This window comes from Plectropomus leopardus, chromosome 14 (genome assembly GCF_008729295.1).
Source record: "Plectropomus leopardus isolate mb chromosome 14, YSFRI_Pleo_2.0, whole genome shotgun sequence".
Classification (NCBI taxonomy): domain Eukaryota; kingdom Metazoa; phylum Chordata; class Actinopteri; order Perciformes; family Serranidae; genus Plectropomus; species Plectropomus leopardus.
The window spans coordinates 7,177,207-7,197,074 of record NC_056476.1 but is presented as its reverse complement, the minus strand read 5'-3'; the positions used below and the strand labels follow the sequence as shown (position 1 = coordinate 7,197,074).

The 19,868-nt window shown below is 40.0% G+C and overlaps 1 protein-coding gene across 1 annotated transcript; it reads right to left on the bottom strand.

Annotated features, from left to right (window-relative positions):
* Positions 1-994: 994 nt before the first annotated feature.
* On the bottom strand, positions 995-19,349 carry shprh (SNF2 histone linker PHD RING helicase). The gene is made up of 30 exons (XM_042500944.1): positions 19,223-19,349; positions 17,385-17,978; positions 16,354-16,483; positions 16,044-16,262; positions 15,487-15,565; positions 14,700-14,850; positions 14,365-14,467; positions 14,013-14,272; positions 13,269-13,922; positions 12,375-12,626; positions 12,107-12,185; positions 11,351-11,514; positions 10,979-11,235; positions 10,618-10,739; positions 10,262-10,350; positions 9,096-9,188; positions 8,789-8,896; positions 7,939-8,081; positions 7,678-7,851; positions 7,491-7,553; positions 7,187-7,412; positions 6,446-6,583; positions 5,415-5,516; positions 5,244-5,315; positions 3,852-4,040; positions 3,552-3,644; positions 3,367-3,453; positions 3,019-3,197; positions 2,687-2,767; positions 995-1,581 (listed from the first exon to the last, which is right to left on the bottom strand). Exons 2-30 carry the CDS (start codon positions 17,967-17,969, stop codon positions 1,485-1,487), a joined length of 4,989 nt encoding a protein of 1,662 aa, XP_042356878.1. The 5' UTR covers positions 17,970-17,978; positions 19,223-19,349; the 3' UTR covers positions 995-1,484.
* Positions 19,350-19,868: the final 519 nt, after the last annotated feature.

Here is a 19,868-nt window from a genome sequence, read left to right as displayed (position 1 = left end):
ACAAACTGGCAGGTGCCATCTTCCCAGGACTCTCCCTCTGGTTTCTCTCAGCTCAGCCACTCCGCTGTCTTTTGGCCCTGAAACTCTGTGAATCTTCTGGGGACTATTCACCACAGCGCGCTGTCACCACAAAACGTAGGACCCCTCTCTTACTCTGACCCTCGAAACACAGCTCTAATGAACTGGGAGCCTCCCTCCGGCCTTAAAACACCAGCTTGAATGATGTCCCCGCCAACAATGAGATTCCGCACATGAATAGGGGGAACTGAGGGGAGTCCAAGGTAACACGTATGTCACCGCCTACTGCGGCCATCTCCTCTTAGTAAACATCTTACTACTGTTTCTTCCTACAAGAAGTCTGGTAACCATGTGAAGAGGAACAACAGTACTGGGCTGCCACTCTTTGTTGTCTACGTCCTTTGTGTGGACATTTTAAAATCTTTACTGGTGCGGGAATCCCAGTCAGTCAGGCGAAAAGAAAGTCATTATGAGTCAAGGGCAATTCAGCCACGATGGCAAAGACCTGCGAGTGTATGTGTGTGGTGGAACAGACCGTAAAATACTTGAGCAAGCAAACACGAGATTAATTTCATCTCATTTAACAAAGCTTTGGAACAGGAGAAATGTCATAAAAAAAGCTTAAAATCTGTTAAACATTGTCCAGACAATTTGTAAGTGGTAATAGAAGAAAAAAGATAACTGCTGCCATGAGGCGGAAAACTTCTTCACATTTTCTGACTTTTATGAGTGTGATTTACAAGATTAGTTTCCAAGACGTTGAATCTTGTGCTTTTTTTGTCTTGCAAATAAGACAAGGCACAAGTGTTGGGCTCAATTGTTTTAACGGACAAATAGCTTTTAAGAAGAAAGTCCTGCTGCAATCTCTCACTTCAATTGTAAAAGAGTAAAAGTAAGTGAAGGTCAATGGCTTCCTTCCTGCTTCCACTTTTACTACACAGAAATAAACCACAAAAAAAGCACAGGACAAAAAGAAGCTGGTCATAACAGGCTGACACCTCGCCATCGACAGACGTTTATTTCCTGATTGTTGTGAGAATGCCTCGATCAGCGTCTGAATTCCCCCATTTTCAACAACAGTGAAGTTGTATACAAATGCATATACTTAATAATAGATTAAAACAAGCAACAATACTGTACAGTCTAGTCAAACGTGATCGTCAAACATGTACTTGAGCATCAGACGTAGTTATTGAATCCGTAAGTTACAGCTATGACAAGTGAGCCAAATACACAAATACTCCAAAGAGATTAAAAATTCCAAACAGTTAAGAGACATGTTGTAGTCTGCTGTCAGTGATCTGATAAAATATCATATTGGGAATGTTTTCCATTACTTAAGTATTTTAATATTTAAAAAATGTGCAAAATAACAGTAATTCTATCACCGCGGTGTACAGAGTGAGCTGTTTTTGCCTGTGTATCTTCAGTAGGTGATCCATGCTTGTGTGTCCAGGTGTTCAGATTCACTCCAGATGTTCTGTGTCTTCAGTAAACAGATCAGCCAGGTCGGCTACTGTCAGTACGGCAGCCTCCGAGTGCTTCATAGTTGTGCTGGTGTGACTAAAATGTGAAAAAAGAAGCTTCTATCAGTACTTTCATTCAGTAGTAATCTCCAACCCTTCACCCTTTGAAACTTGGAGCGGCGCCACTTTTCTTTGCTGATTTCAGACGTAGACAAAGTATTTAAGCCCCTGAACCCTGAGCAAATCAGTGTTAGTTCTTTAAACATGGGAAAAAAACACTGAGCAACTTGGTATGAAATGTTCCATAAACTGCAAGAAATATTTAGAAAAATATTTATAAAAAAGCTGGGGAAAATGTTTAGGGAAAAGAAAAAAGTTAGAGAAAAAAATGACATTTGAAATTATGTTACAGAATTATGTAATTCTTAAAAAAAAATTTTACCAAGTCTTATTTACCTATTTGTAATTTTTTTTCGATTTATTTATTTTACTAATTTTCATGTAATTTTCTTGTACTTTTTTACTAATTTCTTGCTAATTTTTCTGGTCATTTCTTCTTTCATTGCTCATTGCTTTCTTCTCATGTTTTTGAGAGAGATCACCCCAATCTGCTCACGTTTCAAAGGGTTAATCTCAACACTCACCTGAATTTATAGGTTTACATTAGAAGTGTACCAAAAGATAACTATCTGTATCTGTATCTGTATCTGTAACTATTCAGATTGAAGACTGGAAGTGGGCATGCTTATATCGAAGGTCACATTAAATTGGGCATATGTTGAATTTTTTAATATTCATTGGCAAACATCAAAGCATCAGTTGTGACAGTTTTGCCTCTATAATTTATACATTTGGCTCTGCAAACATCATAGTAGTCAGCTCCCAGCCCACATCTTGCTGTGTAGGGGCGACTATAGGAAAGCGATCACTTTCCAATAATATGTAGTGAAAGAAATGACCATTCGGTGAAATCAAAGCTCTTTACTGGAAACAGAATGGGCATTTTTATCTTGTGTTCATTCACAATGATATGAATCTAACTGAAGAAACATAATGGCTGAAAAACGGGTCAATCATGATTTTTTTCCCCCTGAATTATATCGAGTAACTTCGGGTAGAGTTAATATATTTCCACTATTCAGGTTTGGGTACATCCCTAATTTAAAAGCAGAAAATTTACGGTATTTTGTTTTAATTCTTACGTTTTTTCTGCTGTCTTCAGCATTGCCTGCATTCTCTCTTCAATGGTGGATTTGATAAGAAATCTGTGCACAAATGTTGGCCTGGTGGACAGAAAAAACAACAGAAATCAAACATAATGAACAAAACAGTAGAGATGTGTAATTAAGTGTAACATTAAAGTAAATACTGTACAGATAACAGCCATGATTAAACCCATTAAACATCCTTACAAAACAAATATGATAAAAAAAACTTTCATTGTATGTAGATCGAAACATCGACATGTTTATATTTGCAGGTCTAAACTTTAAATACTGTTTTCTGTCTACAGATTGAACTCGCTGCTTCTTACTTGGTTTGTCCGATCCGGTGCACTCTGCCGATGGCCTGGAGCTCGTGAGCCGGGTTGAGGATCGGCTCCACCAGCAACACGTGTGTCGCTTCGATGATGTTCAGCCCGTTGGAGCCGGTGTGGAGAGGAAGGAGAAGGATGTTGATCTTCTCTTCGTATTTGAAGGAGCACAGATTCTCCTGGAAAATTGAGGTCAGTGCACGAGTTACAATCACACCTGGGTCAAGGGATTTCTGGATTTTAAGCTGTGTGGTAGTTGTAATTATTTGGTTGCACGTGCAGGAAAAAGCAACTATGTGGTTAAGTGAGGTGAGCACATTTGTAAATGTTTACAACAAAAATTCAAACCTGGAATTTGTGAATCCCATTAATTTGAGAGAACTCCATGTTGTTGTCGAACAAGGCTTTAGCAATGATGTCCAGGACACTCAGCCACTGCGCAGCAGAGAGAGAGGAACAAACTGGGTCAGATCCAAACTCGATATGGGCAAAATAAATCACTACCTTACAGAGCAGGGATAGTTTACAGTTACCGTGGAGAAGACGAGACACTTGGCCCCGGGGTCGGTCACTTGAATCTTCTTTAGTGTTCTCACTACCGCCTCCACTTTGGTAGAGTGACTTCCCTGATAAAGTTTTGTTAAATTATAATTACATACATTGCAATGCATGAATCAAAGTATAATCCCCTAATAATTGCTTGTTAAAGTCATAAATAACATCTCAATAATTCTGGTGGGCAACAAAAAGCATATTTTGGACAATTAGGCCTAATTATCTGAATAGATTAAGCCATAACTAATAAAATACAAATCCTGGAGTTGCTGACTGACCTTGACCGGTATGTCCTGGTCCTGGCTAGATGACTGGGTGGTGAACACATAGGAGATCTCTGTGTGGGATGTGGTCTGTCTACAAATGGCACATTTGATGGCACGCCGCCTCGAGCCCACGCTATACTGCTCCACAATAATAGCAATGCACTCGTTGCAGAAACAGTGGCCGCAGGTCAGCACTGCCCACTGCAAAACAGAGTGAGAAAACACAGTGAATAACCGGATATACCGTCACACGATTACACGCCTCTGCGCACCAGTCAGGTCCGTGAAAGGTCTGTGAAAACATGATGTTTCACACACAGTTTTCCCCAAGCAGCGCAGAAGATCTATACAATCAGCACATTTTCAAGTTGGGCACTCAAGGTTCATGAGTTATGGCCAATAACATGTTTTATGAGGTCACCTTGACCTTTGACTTTCAACTATCAGATTCTAATCAGTTCATTCTTGATTTCAAGTGAACATTTGTGCCAAAATTTGAGGACACTCCCTCCAGGCCATATTCAGATACTGCATTCACAAAAATGAGACAGATGCAAGGTCACAGTGACCTTGACCTTTGAACACCAAAATCTAATCAGCTCATCTTTACGTCCACTCGAAAGTTTGTTCCAAATTTGAAGAGATTCTGTAAAAGTGCTCTTGAGATATTGCATTCAGAAGAATGAGACTGACAAGGTCACATTGACCTTGACCTTTGACCACCAAAATCTAATCACTTCATACTCAAGATCAAGTGATTGCTTGTTCCAAAATGTAAAAAAACATATAATGAGATATTACGTTTAAAAGAATAAAACAGACAGTCACAGTAACCTTGACCTTTGACCTATGACCACCAATATCTAATCATCTCATTATGTCCAAGTGAATATTTTTGTCAAATCTGAATGAATTACCTGAGGCAGTCTTGTGATATCTCTACACAACAATGGGCCGAACGGACAACCCAAACACATAATGCCTCCATCCACAGTTGTTGCCGGCGTGTAGAAAGTAGTTATTTGCAAAGTACTTTTCTTAGTACAGTTTAAAAGCAACCCTTACCCTCCTGACTGGGGTACCCGCAGACCTAAGAGGTATATTTTTTCTTCTTACCTCACTGGTGCAGTTTTATAAATCTGAGAATATGTTAACGTATTTTTGTCTTTGTTTGTACACAGTTTTATGGTTCTGACCCCTGGTACGGGACGAATCAGCCTCAGACGAGATGTAATTACAGTCCCTGGACAGTGATGATAAGACAGACTATTAAGTTCACCCAGTGTATCAAGATAGTCAAGTCACAAGTGGAGATGTTGCATAAAACACTGATACAAATAGAATTGGTGAGGCATTTAAAACATACAGTCAACAAGTTCTTGCTTACAACTAAACTATTCTCACCTCCTGTCCCAGGGGCCGCGCACAGATGGGACACGGCTCTGGGTTCAGTCCTCCGGTAGACTTGTCCTGGGACTAAAACAAAGAAATTAAAGTTATTTGGAGATCATAGCACACAGTTTGAGATAAAATGGGTGTATTATTTCTGTGCTTCTTTAGTTACTATCAAACGACCTTCTCCAGATTCGTGAGATACAGAAATTGTCCGAGCTTCTTCTGGAGTTGAGACTTGGCCACCGCCTGATCGTTCAGAAGCTTTACTCTGTTCTGCTCCACCTGCAAGCAAAACAACCGGAGCAGAGGTCAGGAATGCAATAAAAATAGTTAAGGCTGAATATTACATCCCTGGAAACATTCACCGACAAAAAACAACTACGCTCAACACAGGGTCAGAGGCTAAAGTTTTGATTTTAATTCCTCCACGATGGATTTGCTGTGTTGATATGTTGCTTGCACTCTGTTTATTATTTAGAACCAAACCAGCCATTTTACTTTTATGCTCATATTAGGTGCTAAATTTGAAAGAACATTTGTTGATTAGTCAGCCTCTGTTTCACGCTGCAGTTCCGAGTGAAACAATCATCCAAAAGTTTTTAAAATATCCAGATTAGTTTTGGAGTGGAAATTAAGTAAGTAAACACATGCACTTTTTATTATTTTTTAGCCTTAAAAACATAATATTTCTGTTTTAAAGCGAGGGATCCCTCCTGTGTTGCTCTTCCTGGGGTAGATACAATGGAAATAGGAAAACAAACATTATTGAGAATAGGAAGAAGTGCCTGAAAAATAGTTTGTAAACCATAAACAAAAGATGTTATGTAAACTATGTGCTTTTATAAGAAATATTCTGCCTCTCTTTAAATAACTCAGTTTGCGCTTAAGATCTGCTGTGGTTGTTTAAACTCAAATTGCTGTCTTGTCCTATATTTGTACTCCAAACCATGATTTGTGGTCTGTAGTATAGAAATCTGAATCTGAGGTTTGTTGTTTTACAAAAGGGATTTTTGGAGCGATTTAAAGGTCTAAGGACTGAGGGTGTTGTATGCTGTACAGACAGTAAAAATCTCTTGAGCCAAATTTGTGATATTGTGGTGTATGAAATATAAATAAAATGGACTTGCCTTGTGTTTAGTACCTTTCAGAACAGTACAGACTCATGTTAACATGCTGTTATGATGCGTACTAATAATAATATGTTTCCTCACCTCATGTGGCTCGATGATGTGCAGCAGTTTGGGCTTCGGTTCATCGGGCAGACGCACGCGTAGTCTCTCTGTGGCCATGCCCAGCTCATCGATGGCCGACACGTGATTCCTCAGCACCATCCAGTACTCATGCAGCACCTGAGAAGCCACAGAGGTAGTTTTTACTGTTCTTCATTGGTCTAATTAATACTGACACTTGAAAATATGTATATATATTTTTTTTACAACCAACAACATGACTGGGACACTGTGCAGGAAGGTGATTGATGATAAATACCATTTCATTCATTTATTCATGCTATAGTACACTGGCTGTTGAGATTTTTGACTTTCTACCTCCTCTGACAGCTTAGTGTGTTATTAATTTAAGAAATATTAAACATACTTTGGAGTATGATGCCACTAATGTTGTCAAAATCATATCAATACTTTTTGAATAGTACATGTTAAGGACATTCAATAGTACTGAAAGTACCAAAGCTAAAAATGTGATGGTAATCAAATCCTCATCACAAATCTCAGTTTATTGTTTCATCAACAGCAACAGAAAATAGATTTGCCATTATGTTACATTATGTCGAAGATTATTTATGGAAGATTACTTTACTAACTCCATAAATTTCCTCGGCCTGGAAGACAAGATTGTGAAATTCCATGACTTTCCCAGGTTCTCCATGACCGTGGGAACCCTGGAGCTTGTTTGAAAATGCAGAGAAGGGTTAAAAGTGTGTGCGTACAGACCTTGTACTCTTTCTTCCAGTTCTCAAACAGCTCCATGAAAGTGTTGCCCTCCTCCACCAGGTCCTGGTCCATGCGTTTCACTTTGGCAAAAGACAAGATGGCTTTCAGAGAGCGCTCCGTCTCACTGGCTGCCCACAGACCTCTGCTGGTGGTGGGGAGACGGTCATCCACCAGCCCCTCTTCATCTTCAATCATTTCTTCAAAGATGGCCGTCTGACCCTTCACCCTGTTTGGATCATTCTCCTCATAAACAAGTATGTTTTCACGCAATTTGACCAGTAGTCTAAAATATTGCTTTACTTACGTGTGTGAAAAAAGCTTGGACTCATAATCGGTGAAAAGTACATCTGCTTTGCAAAACACACAACTAGAATACAACAAGAGAGCAATATTAGTTTAGAAAAAAACAGGCACAGACAAAATATAAACATATTCTGTTCATGTAAAACAAAGCTATAAATGGCTGAAACAAAGCAACGCTTAAGTCTTACTTATTGAGCGGCAGTCTCATCGGCCTGAGGTGACAAATGGTGACCTCATCAATCACTTTCTGTGATGCTGGGCCTTCGAGACTCTTCACCGCGTCTCTGACAATCTTCTGCGATTTCATCAGATCTTCCATCTGTGTGGTGAGCAGGAACTGCAAACCACAGGCGTCGCGAAACCTGCAGGTACCACATTTTGCTTTTATTATCTATGTTTGTGTAAAGATAACTTAACTATCATCCTTTTTTAACGAGTAAGCAGTTTACTTGTCGGCCATGGTGAGCTTGTTGGCTTGTTGTTTGTAGCTGGACGTCAGTTCGTTCTTGATGCGAGACACTAGATCATCGTCGTTTGAGCATCGGATCGCCCTCTGGATAACATCCAGCCACCAGGGAGCATTTAGGTTGACCTTGAGAAACAAAGGTAATCATTTGAAGAAAATACACTGCTTCTTCTGTTGTTATTAATATTACTTCAAGTTCAAATGTCACTGCAGCTATTAAACACTCTCATCCAGTGAATCAGAAACTGACTTCAAAGTAGATCTAATGTAACTGAAGTCTTACAGGTATTGTAGGGAATAAACAAAATAAATAAACAATATGAAACACTGCACATGCAGAAAATGCATGTAAATGCTGAAATTGCAGCGCATTGCTGAAAATACAGAAATCTTTACGTGCAAATATGTTGCACTGCGCTGCTGAAAACCTGGAAATTGAATTTTAAAACTGTAAGAGTTAGAAGCTGAACTGCATTACTTAAAGAAGCTTAGAGCTTTTGCGGTAACACTGTAAACGGTGGAAGTTGAAATGAATTAATTATTAAGAAGAAGAAGAAATGCTTTGCACTTTAAAAAGCATAAACAGTCGAATATAATAATGAATGTTCTTGACCAAAATTTTGAATTTGAATAAAGGAATCAGAAGAAAAATAACAATTTGGATAAGAAATAAAAACAGAACTTGCTCCCATTAGGACAAGAAAACTATTCAGTTCAGGGAGTGAAACAAATTTACATAACTTAAAATTTCTGAGGACATAAGTGGAGTTATAGTGTCCCTGGACCCAACTAAGTTAGTAGAAATAACTTTATGTGGAAATAAATTTTCTTACTTTGCGTTTCAGCTCTTTGATGTTATGGAGAACCGGCTGCAGAGCATGATAGGCGTCTGCAACCTCTGAGTCATATTTGGTCATGTAGTGCTGTCGCAGCTGCTCCGCCTGCAGAGACAGAGAGAGGGGAAACAAAAAGTAAAATAAAAAAGTTTTATTCACCAAAATTAAAAAAATCTTACAAAAAATGTTCTGACAAAGAGAAATATTGATATGAATATATTACATTTTATTTATAGAGAGCTTTTCAATGTACTTAAAGACACTACAAAATTTTAAAAAGTTCATATGAAGATTTATGAATTACCTCCTCACTTAGTCGATCATCTCTCAGCGTGGGAGGTATCCCAGGATGCTTTGCACTCAACAGTTCCATCAGATTGTGGGTAGCGTGAAGCCTCTGTTTTGCCCCAAAGGTAAAAAAGACACAAGTAATCAGAATATTTAATTTAAACTCACAATGTATACTGTATTCATATTGGTTAGAAATAAAAGTCAAAAGTCCATCATGAATTAATTTAAGGGCCCCATCTTACACATTGCAGCGTAACTGTCATTGCTAGTTTCAGACCATCGCAGCTGTCATTTTCACAGCCAGCACAAACCTTGTGTAAAAAGTAAACGCACTTGGGCCAAGCTGTGCTCCCATGGGCATGTAGGTCTTAAAATTGCAGTGTGTTCAGGTACATTGTTGGCATATTGTTAGCGTGAGGCAGCACAAAGTGATCATCGTCACCAAAAAACCTGTTCTAAAGTCAATAGCGCAGCATTTTCCTATTATTTGCAGAGTGCATTATTTAAATGGAACGACTTGCCTACATAAGCGCATAGGGATATTATGACGGGTTGCATACATCATAAATGGGAAAACATATGAATTAAACTAATAAAATGTAAACATAGCAGGGTTGCAGAGCTGCTGTTGACCCCCCATTGAGAGAGTCGACATTTAAATACAGGGAACAGCCAAAAAATCCTTGATTGTTTTAGAGGTTAAAAGTTTAGCTCTGTTTCAGTCTAATTTCTAAATACAGTTTTTCAGTTTTGCTGCTTTAATGTCCCACGATATTTGCTGCATTGACATTACTGCTCTCTCTGCATTGCTCTCAGCAGAAAATGGCCTGCTTTTTCCAATTTATTGAATCAGCCATGTAAAAAGGGAATGGGAGATGACACTGATTGGTTGATTTCATGTTATGCCCAAAAACACACCTCTGATTAATTACGGGACTAAATACAATCCCTTTTGCCCCTTGCGCCCTACTTTGCACCCAGATTATACGCCGTACAACTGCAAAAGTGGAGCTGGACACATCCTAAATGTACTTGCGCCATGCACTTTAGACGGTGAGCTATAGTTTGTTTAAATAGAGCCCAAAAACTCTGGTCAGATGGTGTCTGATTTCAGAAATGAAACTGTTGATATGTTAATCACAGACGTGTTGAACACATGAATGAGATGAGGCCGTCTACCTGTAATGAATCCGTTTTCAGTCGGCCTTTGTGCTCCTCTGATGAACGCAGCACTTCTCTATACATCTCTGCTGCCTCTAAAAACTCATCTGCAGGGAAGCAAAGGAGACTATGTGATTATTAGTGACACTCGATGTATGTCGGTCACATGTGGAGTTAATGAGACGTGCTATACAAACCACGCCAGCGCACTCAGGCCACATTATAGATATCGCCTTAGAGAAACGTGCTACAACAAAACATCTCACCACATAAAGAGACACAAAGATGAGATCATGTCTTGTGTTCTGTGTGAACTGATTCCCATGGGAAACTGGGAGCAATGGGAGCACAAGTACAGACGAGGGGTTTTATACCTCTGATGATGTGGATGCCAGCCAGGCCGTTGAGTGCGCACACCAATTGTCTGTGAGCTTCTTCACACTCCACTCGACATTTCTTCTGCAGGGACTTCAGGAGCTCCTCCATCGTCATGGTGCTGAGGAGGCGCAGCACAGACAAACCCACTCAACAAACCCTCCAACGTAAATTACACCGAATGGGTCAACTCTAGATAAACACAACTACACATTGTATAATTGACAAAAAGGTTGCCGTGGTTCATTACTGAGGTGATACTTTATTTAGTCCAGCAAGATTGGTAATTAACTGTTGCAGCTGCCTGCAGATAAAGACCTCTTCACTCGCCTTGAAAACATAATAGCAAGTGTCATCTACCTTTTCTGCAGAGGCAGGAACTCCCCCCTCACCGCCTGTGGATGGCAGCAGGCCTGACGCAGCCTCAGCAGTGGGCACAGGATGGTGTGGACGGTGCGGCGGTCGAGGCTGCCAAGTTTCAGGCTCCAGTCTGAGATCTTCCTGAGTTTGACCAGAGCGTCCTGGGAGCAGACCTCGTGCTGACGGTGGTAGAAGTGACCCTCGACGGGGGAGAAGTGCAGCCAGTGCACCTCCTCTGTCTGGGGGGGAATTTGGATCTGGAAAACAGAAAAATGGTAAAATATTTTTGACTGACTGCTGGAGATTCTTTAAGTAAGTAAAAGTGAAGTTTATGTTCGGTAACTGAAGATAAAACAACTTTTGTTGTCCTACCTGATCAATGACATCTTTTTTCGCCGATCGCCACAATAACTGAGCGATTACATTGTACAGCGGCTCGGTGTTTCCACGTCGATAAGGGCGATAAAGTAGCTGGTCCCACCAATGTTTTACCCAGTATGGGTCAACTCCCAGGAAAAGTACAAGGCCGTACAGATCTGCACAGAAAACAAAAACAGTTAAGAGAGTGACTTTGATTATTTTTAAACATCATCAAGAGCCTGGAAGGAATACTTCACCTTCTCTTGTTTATTAGTTATTTACCGTGTGTAACACTGAATTCATGAAGACAACTGTTTTCCTCACATGCCTCCACCATGAACAGAGAATCCAAAAGAGGCGAACGTTCGTACTGAACGAAATTCAACACACCAGCCTGCAAAGGCACGCTACTTGGCTGTGCATGAGACCGTGTTTTAAATCGTCATGTTATACATCAAAAATGCAGTGTTTGGGAAGTACTGAGCATGCGACTGGATAAATGAGACTTGGTTTTACTCCATGAGTTGTGTGAGTGTTTAACAGATGTTTTGATATAATTTTCCTGCTGTTCAATGCTGTCACCTTTTGCCTTAATTCGTCAAAAATGCCCACTTTTTTTTATTCTTCATTCACTGTGGAGGTATGCAGGAAAGAATACGTTTTCTTTATGAATTCAAGGTAAAACATACTTTTACTTCTTTCAAGGCCCACTTTGATACTTTGATTACTTTTCTTGTATGTTTTCTATGTAGTTTGTTTTGGTTTTACCTTCTAAGCCTCTCTGTACAGGAGTGCCACTGACACACCAGCGGTTGACAGATGCGAGACGTAGAGCCATCTCTGCAGCCTGACAGTAAAATAAAAAGGTGTGTAAAAAAAAAAAGTTTCAACAGCCTAAAATCTCACATAGAACATAATGAATAAATAAGATTTAAGTCGGTATTTTAATACAAAAATAAGATTATAAACCCAAAACCTAAAAGTTCTGTGCAATCTGCAAACCACAGGTACTGACATCGGACTACCTTCAACTCACCTTCGCAGTTGGACACTCAACCATCTGAGCCTCGTCCAGACAGATGCGCCACCACTCCACAGCCACCAGTGGACTGGGTATGGCCATGTAGCGCTTCTGGTTGCGGAAACGCCGTCCATCCTTGCTGTTACTGTGGGGAATGTCAACATAGTTAAGCTCCGACCGAAGCACGTCGTAGGTGGTGATGACCACATCCTGCTCGGCGAGCATGTGCGGCTGGATGAATCCGTGCTTCTTCACACCCTGATAGACCTGAGATGAAGAAGTCATATGAATTAGTCGAGGTTTGTCAGTATGAGTGTTCTGGAAGTTAAAGTTTAAATGTGAGAGAAGTTGTGAGATAACAGGAGAGAAGATTGTACACGCATTATTCATCCATTCATTCAGTGGGCGATTCTGACAGTGGGCGTAAGGCAGGCTACACCCTGAACAGGCCACTAGACTATCACAGGGCTGACACACAGACAGACAACCATTCACACTCACATTCACACCTACTGGCAATCCAAAGTCACCAACATGACCTGCATGACTGTGGGAGAAAGCCAAAGAACCCAAAGACAACCTACGCTAACACAGGGAGAAAACATGCAAACTCCACATAGAAGTTTAAAGTAGATTCAAATTCCTGAAAAACACATGCTTATTGCACAGTTGCAATTGTCTGGGAATTCAATGTACTGAATTTTGACTGTGTAGAGGCATAACAGCTGCATGTAAACAGCATCTACTGCAGCAAACAGCATTGCAATTATCTGCCTTGAGATAAATGGCTGCATGTAAGTTATGTTAGTTTCTATAATGTGACTAATCTCAACTGACTTTAGGTCATTTAATATGTGACATTTCTACTCTATGGACAGAAAAAAATCTCATATTCATCTGCTTCCTCACCAGCACTCGCAGCGAGGAGGACTTGATGTGCCGGTTGATCTCCTCCACCCACTGGTGGCAGATGGAGCTCGGGGAGATGATGAGGGTGGCGCCGGTGGAGACGGGTTTCATGGCGACCAGGCAGTGAGGGCAGTAGAAAGGTGTCGTTTCAAGGCTTTCCTCTTTGTAGTTCACACAGTCTGCGTGCTGCCACAGCTGGCAGTTCATACACTGGACGCGAGCCTTGTAGTCAATAATGCCGAGCTCACCACAGATGCACTCAAAGCGGTAGTCCGGGGTGTTGAAAGGAATAACAGATGCTCTGGTTGGGGTTTCTGTCTCCTGTGATTCAAGCTGAGGAGCATCTCCCTTTTCTTCAGGTAGATCATCCATTCTGGGCATGTCCTGCGAATCGGACTCACTTTTATCGTGTGACATCTGTAAATCTGGCGTTAACGTATCAAGCACATCATCGGACTGATCTGCTTTCTCCTTCACACTTTCATCCCATTCCTTCTTTGTCTCCGTCTCCTGTGGTGGCAGACAGTCTGCTGGAGGGGGGGACAGATCTCTTTGATCATCTGTAAGCAGAGCGTTTTGCAGAGCTGCTTCTGCCTTCTCTTTTGCTCGTCTCTGAAACATTTTCCTGGGCGTGCTCTCTGTAGTTTTAGAAGTCTAACAAACAAGAAATCACACAGAAGTTAAATAATACAACCAAGTAATATTTGTTGCATGAAACATTTATATTATGCTCTTTATTCTTACAAACTTGGATGCTCCTGCTAACATCTTCTTTGTTTCTTTGTAGTTCTTCCCCAGTTTAAATGACCCCGCCAAGCCGCGGCCTTTGACCCGGTCCACCAGGCCCTCGTCTATCAGCTTCACCAGCGTCTTCTTGATGTGGTTGCGGTTTTTTAGGAGGTCGTAGCCGTAAGTGGCACGGATGTATGTGAAGATGGCGTTAACGGAGGCCCCCTTGCCAGATCTCATTTCCTTGATTGCGGTGAGGAGCATAACGCGCACAGCTGCACAAAAACAACCAGATTCATGTTAAATCTGAATCAAACTGCACAGGCTTTAAAAGATGCGATGTCTGAGAGGACTGTGAGTGACATACTTGGGTAGGATACTTTCATTTTAGGCTGAACTTCAGACTTGCAGCGGATAACTTTCTTTCTTTCAAGAGGAGGAGGAGGTACGAAATAATTTACAGATTTTCCCTGCAAGACCAAAAGAGAAAAAAAAGAAAAAAACGATTTCACAGTTTTGCAATGAAGCTAATGTCGTCCACCAAGACGAGCATATTAAAATAAACAGAACAGTAGACAAAAAAATCCCACATTATATGAAAGTTAACGGTCAGGTAGAGAAAGAAAAAAAGGTCAAATTCTGTATTTTAGGTATTTTTCAAACAAACTATATTTTTAACTGTAGCTGCCTACTGATCCTCACCACAGGCAGAGTGAGGGCCTCCTGCTCCAGGTTTTGTCGGGTGTGAAACAGGATGAGAGCCAGAACTTCCACCGTTTTTCCCAAACCCATTTCATCAGCCAAAATCCCACCAGGCCACTCCACACCCGCCAGGGGAAACTCTCGGATCAAGCTGACAAAAAAAAAGGCAAAACAAAATTGTTGAAAATCAAAAGTACTTTCGTGTATCATTAAAAAAACTCATCATTGAAACTACAACAAAAAGGAGGTAACACTCTGCATCCGCTAAAGGAAATCAAAATAACAAATTAAAGGGTCAGTGCAGCCAAATTCAAAAAGACTCTTTCCCAGTTACCTCTAGTGTTTTCTATCCACGCGGATACATTTTGACTTTATGTAAAGATGTTTTGTGATATCAGTTTATATCACCTCTGCTGCTTACAAAACACAACAGAGGTGAATGGAATTTCACAGTGCTGCTCAAATAATTGGAAAAATATAAATACATTAAAAATGTATAAACTACTTTTGTACAAAGGTTTTCAAACCACCAGTTTCTTGGATTCTGGACAGTGAAGTCTGTAGATTATTAGAGTAATCGAGACATAGTTTCTGGAAAGACACTTTCCTCTTGAGCTTTTCAAATGTCATTTTTGTACGTTTTGAGCAGCATAAAGAAACTCCATTTATCCTCACTGCATAGGAGTGGCAGCGGATCTTTTAGATCTGTCTGTACAGATAGTACTGGTGGTTAGACAGAAAATATGTGTTTGCAATTCAAGTAACATTTTAACATTCAAGCTCTTACCAGCCGGTAAAGGGGTTGTAGAACAACTTCTTGCCACATAAAGTGATCAACTCCCTCCAGAGGAAATGCAGCGTTTGTTCTGCAAAGAAATAGGAAATACTGACAGTCTCAATTACGCTGCCATCACAGTCCTAGCATAGGCCTTTTTTCAACATAGGAACCAGTAACTTAAAGCACAGTCATTGTCATTTTTGCTTTTATTTACGGTACTCTTCCCTCTTTGGGGGTTGAGTTCCTGAACATACACTTTGAGCATTGCTTAGGAAGTGCTGCTGAATCCAATTTCCAGGTTCCAGTTTCAGGGTAAAGAAATGGCAAACATGCAAAACAAGCTGCTCTCACAGACCTCATCATTCTAAAAATGTATATACTTTGAAAAATGATGGGCAGTAAAGCATGTGCATGATTTATCATAAATGCAAAACCACTAGCACGGCGCTCTTCAGCAAAATCCTAAAGTTTTACATCCCACGAGACCGATTTACTGGAAAGCTGTTTATAGCAACCTATCAAAATTTCGACTTAAGGGTAGTTGAGGTGTGCAGCAGTAGAAATACCTTTAGGTGAAGCGTTCCTGTATTTCTCTCTCTGCAGCATCCAGTTGACGGCCTGGCTCTGATAGGGTCTGAGAACAGGAAGAAGAGCTTTGTGCTGGACGTCGTAGGTCACCTCGCGGCTCTCTCTCTGGTGCAGATGCCTCACGAAATCATAGAGCTCCTCGACGTTCTGCCTCTCCAGGTCGGTGTCGCACTCCTCCTCGTCATTCTCTACAACTTCTACATAGAAAACACAAAAGAGAAATCAAGTTGGTTTTTTTTTGAATACTCGGATCACAGGATGCGTTAGACATAAGGATCAGAGTCATACCGGGGATAATAAAATCGTAGAAATACTCCATTAACTTCTGCATTAGTTGATTGGCTTTCTTCATCCGAGCATTTCCCTCGCTGAGGAATTCCGGCTTCCCGAGCCCAGATTCCAACAAGTAAATCCCCACCTGCCAAACGCAGACCAACAGCAGCTGATAAAAAGGTTTTCAATCCAACCCAAAGCTATGATAGTGGCTTTGGCTGCTTGGGACAGCAATAAGAGAATAAACTAGTCAAAGAAGAATCATTTGCCATGGTTCAGATCATTTGTTCACTCCCCATCTCTCTTCTCATCTCCTGCGAGTATACCACTGTCCACTCTCGAATAAAAATGGATCAAATCTCCCCAAAAAGTCTACTTTATAAACCCACCACAGTGGCAAAATTGAAACCAAATAGTCACAGTCCGGATCAAAAGCTGTTCTTTGTGTGTCTGTGAGAGGTGGAGAGCTGCAGGAGAGAGCGAGACAACCGAACAGCCAGTGACTTATGAAAAAGACGCAACAGTTTATGCCTGATGTACACGATATAGTCATTTTATATATTGCACATGGAACAGGCCGTTATACTTCGAGTATATCAGATATTTCGCTCATCCCTACCACCACCATGCCAAAAGTTCAACCAAATGCAGCCTCTTTTTTTTTTTAAATTCAGGTGTGCCTCGCAAGGTAATAATAACAAAGTAAATATTTATTTAATGTTCCTTGTTTACTTTAAATAAAGGCTGAAATTTGATCTTGTTGTAATAGAGGACTACAAGGTCACTGCCAGCATTTCATTTACATGCAATGGTTAAGCACCAGGTATGCACTGAAGGTAAGAATCATGTTTTTAAAATACTTTATCATTATATTCAGACAGCATTTGTTCTTTGAATAAAATATTTTGGACTGAAATCATGACAATACAGTACCTTGTTTTCATCCGTAATGCAGCAGAAACTTGTGCATGCACACTTTATGGTCATCATTAAGTAATTATTGGGAGAATATTTTTTACTCCATCCTCTCTGAAACACCCTCATACCTTAACTGAGCCGTCTTTTTCCTGGTGGCAGAGCTGCAGCACCCTCCTCTTCTGCATCCAGTCGAGGTCCTCCAGCGGGATCACGTTGAGGCTGCACTCCGCCGTGCAGGTGTCCTCATCGGGCCTCCACTGCAGCCCTGCGCTCTCGTCACAGCTACAGTAACTGAGGCAGAGCTGCTCACCCGTCCTGTGGAGCATGAAGGCTCTCAGTTCACAGTCAGACGGGATCCAAGCAGGACGGACGCTGAACTCCCCTATAAGCGCCTTCCAGATGTGGCCCATCTTTAAAGCTGGCACCACGGTGAGGGCCAGGGAGGCCGAGGCAGAGGTGCTGTCTGATGACGTACCGGGAAGCTCCTCGGTTAACCGGACAGAGCTGGTACAGGCAGCCTCTCCGATGTCCTCAGTGGTCGTGAGAAAGGAGCTGCTGGGAGGAGGGTCTGCAGGCAGAATGGAGCAGGTGGGTGTTTGGTCATCGTCCAGGATCTCCTCGTTTTTGCGGTCGTCCAGCATGTTCCAGTTTAACCTCTTTTTGGCTTCTTCGTCCACCCTCACAGGAGGGGCCCTCTTTCTTCGGCTACTCATGATTAAACTCTACACAGAAAGCAAATTAAATGTTAATAACAATAAATCTACTTTAAATTAATTTCTTACTATATACTATACTATACTATATCTTTATCTAGTAGACAAAATGAGATCCTTTTAACACCAAACTGATTAAAAAATATCTTAAAGTTCAAAATTTCATTCCTATGGCTTAGTGAAATGGACAAAATATAATCATTAAATTATTTCAGTAATAATATTACAACTTGTGCCGACACCAACATATTGACAGACAAAATAGATCAATAAAAAAACTAAGCAGATATTTTTCATTCTTTTATTATTTGATTAAACCTATTTAATATAATTCATAGGACAGAAATTTACTACATCCGTCTACTTGTAATACTTTAACACACATCTTTTGGACTCTTAATCTCTGTACATTGCATATATTCTGTTTAAACTTCATACTGTGAACTTTTGAACATCCCTTGTTAATATTTTTGACATTTCTGCACAAAACTACATCTTAAATTGTCCAACTCTTTCATTAATATATATAATGTACATATTTTTTCCTAAACAATATTGATGCTTCCTGACTTATTTTAGTATGTTTTACACTAAAGCAAATTCCTTGAATGTAAAAACCTTCTTGGCAATAGTCAGACAAACAGTAAGAGTAACATTTTTTTCTTTACTCACATGACCCTAACTTTCTTCTTATTTTTGGACCCCTTTAAAGGGCCAGGACCTCAGTTTGGGAATCACTGATACAAACATTGTTAGATTTGCCAAAACTATACCGGAAGAAGCAGTAAAATAGTAGCTATTTACCACAATTTAACTGATCTTTTGGGCAATTTTAGCGATCAGACTATTCGATCACTTGTTATTGTCACTGTTTATACATTTTAAAGCACCTAAATGTTAAAGTTAGCTCGAGATAAAACGTTTAGGGCTGACTTTCTGTCACTTCACATTTCATGTAGCTAACTTACAGTGTGCGTTATGCTCCGATGTTTATCAGTTAACACGGATCACATTGAATAAAATCGCTAGCTGGCAAATAAATATATAATTTAATTTACATGTTGGCTAACATATTAGAGTTTTAAAAATTGCGCCTTTGTTTCAATTAAGGTTTTTCGTTCACGGAAACCGGCAGCAGAGCTCCAATATAACAACAACACTGTTATACAATGAAAACACTTTCAGGCGGCGCGGCTGCGTATTTTTATCGTCTGACTGTAAACAAGCTAATGCAAAAAAATAAGCCGATTTACTTTTGAAGCCTCCCACAAACTGATCGGGTTTCTATCGCTGCATCGAAAGTCGTTTTAGGTCCCAACAGCTCCAGAAAATCAGGCAGACATGCACCAAAACACACTTCTGTAAATGTTGCTGCTCGCCATTTTTAAATACCGGAAGTGAGGTCAGAGCAGAGGGAGCCGCTTTGGGCAAAGGAAACCAACTACTGCTATTTTTATTTTTACTAAATTTATTATTATTTTTTTTTATTTTACTACTTTAATTTGAATATCGATGTGAGTAGCTATGGGTAGATACGAGAAGTAAAATCTATCATTTTAATTTCGGTGGGTTTTTTTTGGCACGTTTTGATTTTTTTTGGCACCTTTTTTTTGGCACCTACTTTTAGCTTTATTAATTAAATAAAAAAACCCACCGAAATTAAAATGATAGATTTTACTTCTCGTATCTACCCATAGCTACTCACATGTTATATATAAGTAAAGTAAAACTGTAAATGAATAATTTAGAATTATGTTCCGGTATTTTTTTCTTCAATAAACTGTAAGAAAATAAATATCAAAATAAATATTAAATATAAAAATATATAAATATTTTTATATCTAAAATATGTCTAAAATATAAAATTTATAAAATTATCTTTTTCAAATAGGTGGATAA